This window comes from Benincasa hispida, chromosome 12 (genome assembly GCF_009727055.1).
Source record: "Benincasa hispida cultivar B227 chromosome 12, ASM972705v1, whole genome shotgun sequence".
NCBI classification, from domain to species: domain Eukaryota; kingdom Viridiplantae; phylum Streptophyta; class Magnoliopsida; order Cucurbitales; family Cucurbitaceae; genus Benincasa; species Benincasa hispida.
The window spans coordinates 20596296-20607794 of NC_052360.1; the positions used below are offsets into that span (position 1 = coordinate 20596296).

Genomic DNA, 11499 nt, shown 5'->3' on the forward strand with positions numbered 1-11499 from the left:
AAAATACCAAGGAAGAAAAAAGAAAAATAATAATACTAAGAAAGGCAAAAGAAACCTAAAAAAACGTGGCTAAAAAAATTAAGAAAAAAATACAAAGTATGGAAAGAAAGAAAAAATATCTGATAATGTTTTAAAAAAAGGAATTAAAAATTAAGATAAAACAAAATAAAAATAAATAATAAATAATAAAATATTTAAAAAGGCGGGAAGGAGCTAAACCTAATACTGTCGCCCCTTCCTTTTTTTTTTTTCTTTCTTTCTTCATCGCCACCCCCTTTCACATTTTCTTTCTCTTTCTTTTCTCCCTGTAAGGAGTAAATCAAATTATCAAGAGAAAGGGAAAGCCAAAATACAGTCTGAGGATGAAGAATATTTCTCAACAACCTGTACTAGACCCACATGAAGCCGTTGGGAGTGCCTCCATTAGATTTATGACATGTGGCAGATATTATTCATTTTTCTGATTATTTAATTCATTGTGTAAAATATTGAAAAACCCTATTTGGGTCATTAACTTCTGTATAAAGACAAGCACTGTCGTTGGTTGAAATAATAAGAAAGAAAAAGATCAGAAGAGACTTTTCCAACACTCCTTTCCCAAAAGGCAAATTGTTTCATCTTTTTTCTTGGTATCAGAGCAGCAACTATGGCCACTGCCTTGTTCACTGTGACCTCAACCTCTCCCTCTTTTAGTTCTCCTCCTTTAAATCAGATTTTGAATCAAGTTACCACCATCAAGCTTGACCGAGGGAACTACCTCCTATGGGGAAATCTGGTGCTGTCCATATTGAGAAGCTATCAGCTAAAGGGTCATCTTACCAGTGAAGTTCCGTGTCCACCCAAATTCATCGTGACTGTTGATCAACCAACAAAAACCATCCCAGCTGAAGATGAAGTTGGTCATGGAGGGCAGTACTCAGGTATTGTTTCTTTAACTTCTCAGCAAGGCCTCGCTATTGCATCTAGCTCATCCTCTGCATATCAGGTGAATCCACTCTCCGTCGTTGATCAACTCTTGTTAGGATAGTTATATAACTCTATGACTGCAGAAGTTGCTATGCAAGTGATGGGGTATGAAAATTACAAAGATCTATATTCAGGAATTATTTGGTCTACAGTCAAGAGTGGAGGAAGATTATCTTCGCCAAGTGTTTCAATAGACTCACAAAGGGTCAATGAAGATGTCTGAATATCTAAGAGTAATGAAGACTTACTTAGACAACCTTGGACTTGCTGGAAGTACGGTTCCTACACGAGCCTTGGTGTCACAAGTCCTACTGGGACTTGATGAGGAATTCAATCCGGTTGTTGCAACCATTCAAGGGCATCCAGAAATCTTCTGGACTGATATGCAGACAAAACTCCTGGCCTTTGAAAAGAGATTAGATTATCAAAACACTCAGAAAAATTTTGTTTCGTTTAACAACTCTCCTTCTAAAAACATGGCAAGTAACTCGAACCAAAGAAATTCAAATACCAACAGTCAAAGAGGCAATAATGGGCAGAATAGTAGACAGACAAACAACAACAATCAAAGGGGTAGAGGTGGACGAAACCGAGGTAGAAGACGTTGGAACAATAGCAGATATAACCGACCTACCTGCCAAGTCTGCAATAGGTATAGCCACATAGCTGACATTTGTTATCACAGGTATGATAGGGAGTTTGTGACTCCTACAAATCAAAATGAAGGGGAAAATCAAACCCCACAAAATACAGGCAACCAGAACACCTCATATGCATTCACTACATCTCAAAACAGCAACTCCTCAAGTGGTTTTTGATCCACATTGGTATGTTGATAGTGGGGCTACCAACCATGGCACTAGAAACTACAACAGTATGATTCAGTCTACTAATTATGGAGGTAAGGAAAAAGTTATAGTTAGGAATGGAAATAAGTTGAATATATCTCACATTGGTAAAACTAATCTAAAAACAGAAAATAGGCAACTTACTCTAGAAAATGTTTTGTGTGTGCTTGAAATAGCCAAAAACTTAGTTAGTGTTTCAAAACTAGCTAAAGATAATGGTGTGTTTTTGGAATTTCATGCTGATAAATGTGTTGTAAGGGACTTGCGTTCGGGCAAAGTGGTGTTGAAGGGAGATTTTGAAGATGGACTCTATAGGTTGAACACAAAAGAAATAGTTGCTGGTAGTGCTTCAAGTGTTGATGAGAGATTGAAGTCGGCTAATAATAACAACATAGTAGTGTGTTCAGCCCATTGTTTACCTACTGTTTTCACTAATAGAAAGGTGTCCAAGGAAGTTTGGCATAAAAGACTTGGACATCCATCCTCTGCAATCCTAAACTCGTTAATCAAAAAATGTAATCTACCAGTAACCTTAATGTAAATGTTGAATTTTGTGAAGCTTGCAAGTTTGGAAAATCACATGCTTTCCCCTTCTCTATCTCTGATTCTCGAGCTACAACACCATTTGAATTAGTACACCCTGACTTATGGGGTCCAACACTGTTATTATCTAATGATGGTTTTCGCTACTATGTGAACTTTGTTGATGACTTTAGTCGTTTTCTGTGGATATATCCTCTTAGACAAAAAAAAAAAAAAATTATGTAATAGGAGCATTTAATCACTTTCATAACACAGTTAACACTCAGTTCGGAGGTAGTATTAAATGCTTACAATCTGATAATGGTAGGGAATTTAAACCTGCTCAGCAACTATGTACAAGTTAGGTATTAAAGTAAGACTCTCATGTCCACACACATCAGAACAAAATGGGAGAGCAGAACGGAAACACCGGCAAGTGGTTGAAACTGGACTAATCTAGCTAGCCTAAGTAGGGATGCCTATCAAATATTAGTGGGAAGCCTTCATTACAACAACCACCTTGATCAATAGTCTAGCATCTAAAGTCGTTGGAAACAACATTCCTTTTGAGGTATTGTTCAACGAGAAAGTAAACTTTTCGCTACTAAAAATATTTGGTTGTTCTTGTTGTCCACATTTAAGACCATATAATACTCACAAGCTGAATTTTCGGTCTGCTAAATGTGTTTTTATTGGTTTCAACCCAGTTCACAAATGATTCAAATGTCTTAGCCCAAGTGTGTGTATATATATATATGTAGGCATGTGCAGTTCAATGAATCTGAATTCCCCTTCAAAAACGGTTTCCCAAAGCCTAATGACCCCACATTCTCTAGTGAAATGTCAGCCCAACAAATCTCACCAAACCATCAAATTCCCCTTCATCACTCCATATAACTACCTGAACCTTTTTCCTTAAACCCTCCATAATCTATGGTTATCCAAAGCCCAACTATAAGCACTCCCTACCAAGCTCAAGCATCGAACCCCAACACATCATCCGAATCACCTAACTTCTCCCAATGCTATTCATCAACCCCACCTAGTTCCCCAAACCGCAACCTCAGTTCTCCTTGCTCCTCCAATACCCCTGTGCCTATCAAGCCTCGGAACTGTCTCCTCCCCATACCTCCTCCCCTACTCCACCAAAGGAACCACCACCTCAACTTCCCTCTCACCCTATGATCACTCGGGCAAAAGCTGGTATTTTCAAACCAAAAATCCTCGTCTCCGATACTGCAGTTGACTAGTCCCTCATTGAACCAACTCGCCTTGTGGATGCACTAACTACTCTGGTTTGGAAACAAGCAATGGATGTTGAAATTCTAGCTCTCCAAAGAAATAATATGTGGACACTTGTTCCTCAACAAAAATCCATGAATATAATAGGCTACAAGTGGGTCTATCGTATCAAATGGAATATGGATGGAGTTGTTGAAAGACATAAAGTCCGGTTGGTAGCCAAAGTCTTTCATCAAACGCCTGGAGTTGACTTTTCTGAGACCTTCAGTCTAGTAGTGAAACCCTCCACCATTCGCATTGTACTTTCTTTAGTTGTTTCTCAAAGATGTACTTTGCGGCAACTTGACTTCAACAATTCTTTCCTTAATGGGGTCCTTGATGAAGATGTTTATATGTCCCAACCTCTTAGCTATGTTAACCACGACCTACCATCTCATGTTTGCAAGTTCAATAAAGCCATCTATGTCCTCAAATAAGCACCACGCGCATGGAACACCACGTTAAAGGCAACTTTACTTGATTGGGGCTTCCAAAACAGTAAGTCTGATTCATCCCTCTTTATTTATCGCAAAGGTGATGTCACCATGCTATTGCTTGTTGATGTGGATGATGTCATACTTACCGGAAATAACACCTCCATGATGAGTCGGCTAGTGTTCAAATTGGACATCACCTTTGCCTTGAAAGATTTGGGAGTATTGAGTTACTTTTTAGGCATTCAAGTTAATCATTTGTCCTCTAGTCTTCTGCTAACACAAACAAAGTATATTGAAGATATATTATCGAAGCTCAACATTGAGGATCTCAAGCCAATAATGTCACCATGTACTCTCGGTAAGCATTATTCTCTTAACAATGTTAAGGTGTTAGAAGATCCTTTCACTTATCGAAGTACAATATCTCACTCACTCCCGATCAGACATTGCCTATATTGTCAATCACCTAAGTCAATTTCTGAAGCAACCAACTGATGAGCACTGGAGTGTTGTTAAAAGAGTACTTCGTTATCTCTCAGGCACTAAACACTTTGGTCTACTAATCCAACCAAGTGATGGGATGTCTATTACTACATATTCGGATGCTGACTAGGCCTCCAATATAGATGTGTTCCGTTGCAGCATATTGTATTTGTGGTAAATTCACTGGTATCATGGTCTTCCAAAAAGCAAAGTGTTGTAGCTCGTTCAATTACAGAATCTGAATATCGAGCTTTAGCTCACGCGACGACTGGAATTATATGGATACAACAACTTCTGTCTGAGTTGGGCCTTCTGCAAACTACCACACCGGTTCTCTGGTGCGACAACATGAGTGTCGGAGCCCTTGCCTCCAATCCTGTCTTTCATGCTCGAATAAAGTACATAGAAATTGACATGCATTTTGTTCGTGATCAAGTGTTACATGGACAATTATCAGTTCGATACTTATCCTCTGTTGACCAAATTGTCGACTGTCTAACCAAGCCCCTCACTCATTCTCACTTTCATCTGCTACGTTCTAAACTCGGGGTCATTAAACTCCCCTCTCATTTGAGGGGATGTAAGGAGTAAATCAAATTATCAAGAGAAAGGGAAAGCCAAAATACAGCTTGAGGATGAAGAATATTTCTCAATAACTTGTACTAGACCCACGTATTGGATTTGTGACATGTGGACGGTATTATTCATTTTTCTGATTATTTAATTCATTGTGTAAAATATTGAAAAATTCTATTTGAGTCATTAACTTCTATATAAAGGCAAGCCATTGGTTGAAATAATAAGAAAGAAAAAGATCAGAAGAGACTTTTCCAGCAATCCTTTCCCAAAAGGCAAATTGTTTCATCTTCTTTCTTCTTTGCACCCTCCCTCTCACTCGATCTCTCGAGGCCATAGAGGAATGAGCACTGCCACCTTCTTCGACAGACAACCGCGACGAAAAAAAAAAAGCAAAGATGAAAAAAAGGCTGACGCCCACCACCATCCACGGCATTACCGGACCGGCTAAACTCTCTTATATTTCTGTATCTCTCTTCGACTTGTTGCAACGCAGATGGGAGATGTTCCGAGGCAGTTGGTTTTAGGAAATCGTTAAGAAGAACAGCTCTTTTCCCTGTTAAAAGTTTTGGCAGAGGCAATGCTAGTATTCAATTTAGCAAAGAGCCTAACAACCTCTACAATCTCAACTTCTACAAGCATTCCGGGCTGGGCAAACCAAAAGACAGTGACCATTTAGCCAAGGAGGAAAGAAAATTAGGTGACAGAAATTACTATCACCCAAACTTGAGAGTGTTGTCCTCACTAAGCTAGAGCAGTTCATAAGAGCCTCAAAGGTTGCAAAGTCAAAAAAAAGTTTTTTAAAGAAGGTGGGTTTCAAAATCGCTTTTCATCACTAAATCTTTAAAAGAAAAAAAAAAAAAAAAAAAAAAAAAAAAAAAAAAGGCAGAAGGAAAAAAAAGAAAAGGAGAGGAGGACAAAGAAAACCTGCTGGAGAATAATTTTGCTAATGAGTGAATTTTTCGTTTTTTGGGTTAATCAAATTCGATTTATAAATAAGTGATTAAGGGTTGGTTGAGATTTTTAAAATCCAAATCTCAAAAGAAGTTAGATTTTATTTGAAAGCCAAACTTCACGAAAAGTTTTTAAGACTTGATTATTTTGGATTTAATTGGATATAATATTTTGAGTTTTAAATCTGGCTAAAGTGTTTTATTTTATTTTATTGTTTTAAGCCAAAATTTGTTCCTTAACCAAATTTGACAAAAAAAAAAAAAAAAAATTGATGATTTCATTTTAGAACAAATTTGGGAGACATGTATGGTTAAATTTCATTTGTATACTTAGTGGAATTTGACATATCTTAACTAAACCCTTTGCATGGACTCGCCACACACTTATATGGTCTGAAGAAGCTTACTTGTCTTATAGTTTAGGTGCTTTATATGTTAGTATAGTTTAAAAATTAACCATGCAAAAAAAAAAAAAAAAAAATCAGTTGGTTAAGTGAATTTCGGTGTCCATCAACTTATGAAACTTACTTATAAATGTTTTTAAACTAGGAAAAACCAAGTTGTGAACCAAATTCATATTTTGATAAAAATAAATTGAAATCATTGCTCAAAAAGTAGTCGGGTCTAAGCCCAAAAGCCCACTTAAAACCCATGAAAATCCTCTATAAATAGAGGCGTTGCCCTTTCATTTGGAGAAGTTTTTGGGAAAAGTGGCAACGAAGCGCTGAAGCTTTGGAGATCAAGATTAAGGCTCTAAAGCTCTAAAGACTTAAAAGTTTTAATTGTCTCAAGATTATCACTTTCTTGAGTTCTAGAAGACTAAAGCTCAAATCGATCTCAAGTTTACGACTTTCTGAAGAGTGAAGATTTAGAGATTAAAATTTTCTTGAATTCCAGAAGATTGAAGTTCAAAGTAACTCCATGAAGATTGAAGAATGAGAAATTTTAAGCATTTATCTCTTGTGTTAGAGAAGGCATCATATGATCAAATCTTAGAGATTGTATCCACTTTACTATACCGAAATCAATACAAAAATTCCATGAATTACATTCTTTCGAAAATAATTTTTTCGCACACATGGGTTTATTTTGGTAATTTCACTCAAATGTGATGCCAGCAAAAGGTAGGTTGATTGCCAATCTTTTAAAAAGCATGGGCCCAAATTTTGGGTTATTCGTACAAATTTTTCTAAAAATGATATCACATATTTTGAAAAAAGAAAAAAAAACTAACCGAGATATATGTGATAAGGAGTTGATAGAACATGAAGTTTTACAAGAGGAAAATGAAACTCAACAAGCTCAATCCAGCTCAAAGCGCGTGGTGAAAATCAATTTTCCAAGTCAAGTCAACCTAATCATCTAATGTAATCTAGCTCTTCAAGAGGGATTAAATGTGCCCATATCCATTTAAGGAATGTATTTATATGTTTTTGTTTTTGTTGAACCTAGTCAATTAGGTGAAAGGTTGTGTCCTGCCCATATCCATTTAAGGAATGTATTTATATGTTTTTGTTGAACCTAGTCAATTAGTGAAAGGTTGTGTCCTTATTTTTTCAATTAGTATAAATACTTGTACTTTTGTCATTTGAGAATTGGAATTGAAATTTGAATAAATTTTCTTTATAAAGCTTTATGCCTTCTTTGTATTCTTGTGTTTATCAATCTTCCAAACCAAATATATTTTAGTTTTCTTGAGGTTGTTATAATTTTATTTGTTGGAAATTATTTTTATTATTGTTGTAGAATTCACCTGAAATAATGGAGTTCTTGTACGTGATTAAGGTTCTATGGAAACAAATTTGAAAATTTGAAAGTAAAATGGAAATAATTATGAATAATGAATTGAAAGGTAGGGGAAGATGCGATATTTGTAGAATTTAAGTGGTGGAGAGGCAATTGCGTGGTTGGTTTGATTTATTAACCGTCTTACAAACGGAATATGCGGAATCTTCAAAAGTTGGACGGGGACAAGCAGAGGCATATTATATGAGAATTATGAGAAGATAATGGGAAAAATAAAATAAAAGAAAAGAATGGGGGTATTTGAAAATGAAAGGCAAATGCAAAAGGAAAAGAAGATACATTGAACCTAGACACCCGAGTGGTGGGGTATAAGAAGAAGAAGAAGAAAGGAGAGGGCATTCAGAATCAGAAGTTCGAGAAAATGGGAGTCCTGAAATCGGGTGGCGCTGACTCAATGAGCCTGAGGAGGAGGAACGAGGAGCTGGAGAAGGAACTGGAGGCGAGCCAGGAAAGAGAGCAGGTCATGAGGGAGGAGCTGAAAAGGGCTTGGGAAAGGTTGAAGGTGGCGGAGGAGGCGGAGGAGAGGCTTTCGTCGCAGCTCGGGGAGCTCGAGGCAGAGGCTCTGACGCAGGCACGTGATTACCACCAACAAATCACATCGTTGATGAACCAGCTCTCCCACGCTCATAAACTGCTGCAAGCTGCCTCCACCTCCCATTCCATCGCCTCCTGTACTTAGAAAACAAACAAAAACCTTTTGTATCTCTGAGTCTCTCTCGATGTGTATCGGAGTCCCTTTTTTTTCCCCTTCAATACTCCATCGAGAAAAGTAATGTAATTTCATCTCTATTTTACTACCATTTTGTATCCTCTTTTCCCCTGCTTGCTTGCTAAACAATTTCTCGACCTTTTGATTATGGGGAACAAATCCAATGGTATGGTGTATTAAATTTGACCTTTCTGTTTCGGCAATTTGAATTCTGAACTTACACAACTATTCAATTTTTATTCTTTAACTGCCTATTTGAAAATTTGTTCTTCAAACAAACAAAACATATATGGGAAATTTGACTAAATATATCGGCTCCGGCGCCACGAGTGGGCAGTTCGGGATCCCCAAATTGGGACACCCCGAAGTCTGGGCATCCCACACCAGCGTCCATATGTTCGGCTGAACGGGATGTGTCACTGATGTTCTCCCAGTCCCGTGGGAGGGTTTCTATATCCACCGCCTTCTTCTTTACCGGTGGTTGGAAATGCCACACTATGGTTGGAACAGGACCGGGACGGGGACTCCCATCCCCATTCCGCCCATTGAAGATGGGAACGGGGATTATCTCCGGTTTTTTCTTTATATATATAATATATATATATATATATATTATATATATCTATGTATTGTAAAAATATATATAAAAAAAATATAAAAATTTAATCCGGACAGGACAGAGATGGTTAGATCCCAGTTTAACCCCATCTCCAGTCAAATTGGGGATTTCCCTAGATTTTTGCCAATCCTATAGCACAATAAATATTTACATAAAAATTTGTTTTTTTAACATATTATTGTTTGGGAATATCGAGATTCTATATTAAATCTTATCTACTTTTTCAAATCTTTCAACCAAAAGTTAGGAAAATTTGGGATATATAAAGAATTTGAGTATCTTCGATCGATATTCTATATATTTGAGTTTTGTCATTGAAATCTCAGGCATATTAGCAATTCTTTATATTTTTTCAAATCTTAATTTTTTTCATTTGTAAAATTTGATCTTTTACAAAATTTAAAAATTGCACTCGAGATTCATCTGAAAAATCATCATTAATAAATGTATTTAGAAATTTGAAAATTCATATAATTATGGAAACTAAAATTAAGGTAAATATTTGAAAATTTATGTAAAATTTTGATATAAGATTTGGTAAAAATAATTGAATTTGGAGAAATTTTGAAAAGATATAAGATTTGGAAAAATTAATAGAATCTCAGTGTTAATATTGTCGGAAATTTCACATTAATTTTTTAACTAAATTTCGGTGGTCGATCTCACCCGAGATGAACCGAGAAAAACTAATTTAACGAGTTGTTAAAAAATGTGCTAGTTTTGAAAAATGAAACTTGATAGTGTTATTTCTGATAATTTCCCTTTGATATGCTCAGTCCTATGAGTTAAAAAGTAAATCTTCACATATATTTTAGGGGAAAAACTTAGATACAGGGTTGCACCCATCCGAATCTACATCAAGTGGGTTGTATCTCCTATCAAGTGGGTTGTATCTCCTAAAACTTGTGGTTTGTAAACATTAAACATATTCTGTTTTTTCAATAAAATTGTTATTGAGGTTTATTCATAAAAATGTTATTGAATATGTGAGTTGCACATTTTAAACATTAAATCCAATAAACTAAGAAGTCTTGGCTATAACATAAATAAGAAATAAAGGTCAATAAACTAAGAAGTCTTGGCTATAACATAAATAAGAAATAAAGGTGGATCAAGTTCGAGTAATAGCCAAAATGGTCTATAGTATAGGGATTAGGCTGGGTATCTTATCTTGGAGATATTATGGATGCGGCCCACGTTGTAATTGTTAGAATAGTTGTAAAGTGTTACAAACGATATGATCCTGAATTTTTCATATGGAGACATGCGAGTGAAGGCATCCTATGCAATGAGTTTGCATAAGATCGAACTACGAAATAGTCACTTTTACTTTACAAAACGATAAGATTGGCTATTTCAATTCGATGACCTAGCTTATCTTAATCCTGAGCTAACTATGAACTTCTATTTATTTGGGATTATTCTTTAATCTACCTGGGTGAAAGTAGCTCAACATAACCGACTCAATAAGCTTCCCATTTTATGGGTAAGACCGAGTAGATAGCTAGGGATATAGTCCTGCAAGATGGAATTTACCCCTACCTGCTTATAGGGTTAGTAGATAGGTTGTTTCTTAAGTATTGACTCCAAGTATTGAACAAGTGACTCCACCTTCTCTTCGGCCTGAGAGGGACTAGGTTTAGTGTTTGGACCAAAAACCAATTGTTCATTAGTAGTTCAGTGGAGACTTAAAGAGCAAGATGTAATTTCAGGGGTAAAACGGTCATTTTGACCAAGTTATAATTACGAGCAACCTGTGAAAGATTGACTTACTAATCATGATTAAATCAAGCGAACAAAAATATATCTATAGTGAAGAGAGTGCCCTGGTAGTTAGCGAATGTTGATTAATTGAGTTAATGAGTTTAACTGATTTATCTCGGATCGTTGGAGCTCATGATCTGTAGGTCCATCAGGTCATCTGCTAACTCATATCAGACTAAACCTTGGAATAGTATGTTGATAGAATTTGAAACGTTCAAATTAAGTTTAGGAACTATTAATTATATACGATATAATTAAAATATTTAATTATCGAATTAAACGAATTGGAAAATTTAAAATATTTAAATTTTATTTAAATATTACATAATGAATAGGGACTCATGTTCGGAATAGGTGTTTTATTAATTTAATATTTGATATTAAATTAATTTAATTAATTAAATTATTTAAAATTAATTATTTAAAATTTAAAATTGAATTTATGAAATTCAGTTTTTAAAAACCAAAATTCATTATAAATTGTTTTTTATGAAAATAAATTTTAAAATGAAGAAAATTGATTAAAATGGAAAGT

General features: G+C 35.6%; 1 protein-coding gene across 1 annotated transcript; it reads left to right on the forward strand.

Moving 5' to 3' along the window:
• The first annotated feature begins 8198 nt into the window (after positions 1–8198).
• LOC120067725 (protein RESPONSE TO LOW SULFUR 2-like) lies at positions 8199–8806 on the forward strand. Its single transcript, XM_039019281.1, has one exon. It carries the CDS (start codon positions 8234–8236, stop codon positions 8549–8551), a length of 318 nt encoding a protein of 105 aa, XP_038875209.1. The 5' UTR covers positions 8199–8233; the 3' UTR covers positions 8552–8806.
• The last annotated feature ends 2693 nt before the right edge of the window (positions 8807–11499 follow it).

What these genes read in the sequence shown, in the direction of transcription:
- LOC120067725 (XM_039019281.1), top strand. Translation starts at nt 8,234, where the DNA reads ATGGGAGTCCTGAAATCGGGTGGCGCTGACTCAATGAGCCTGAGGAGG.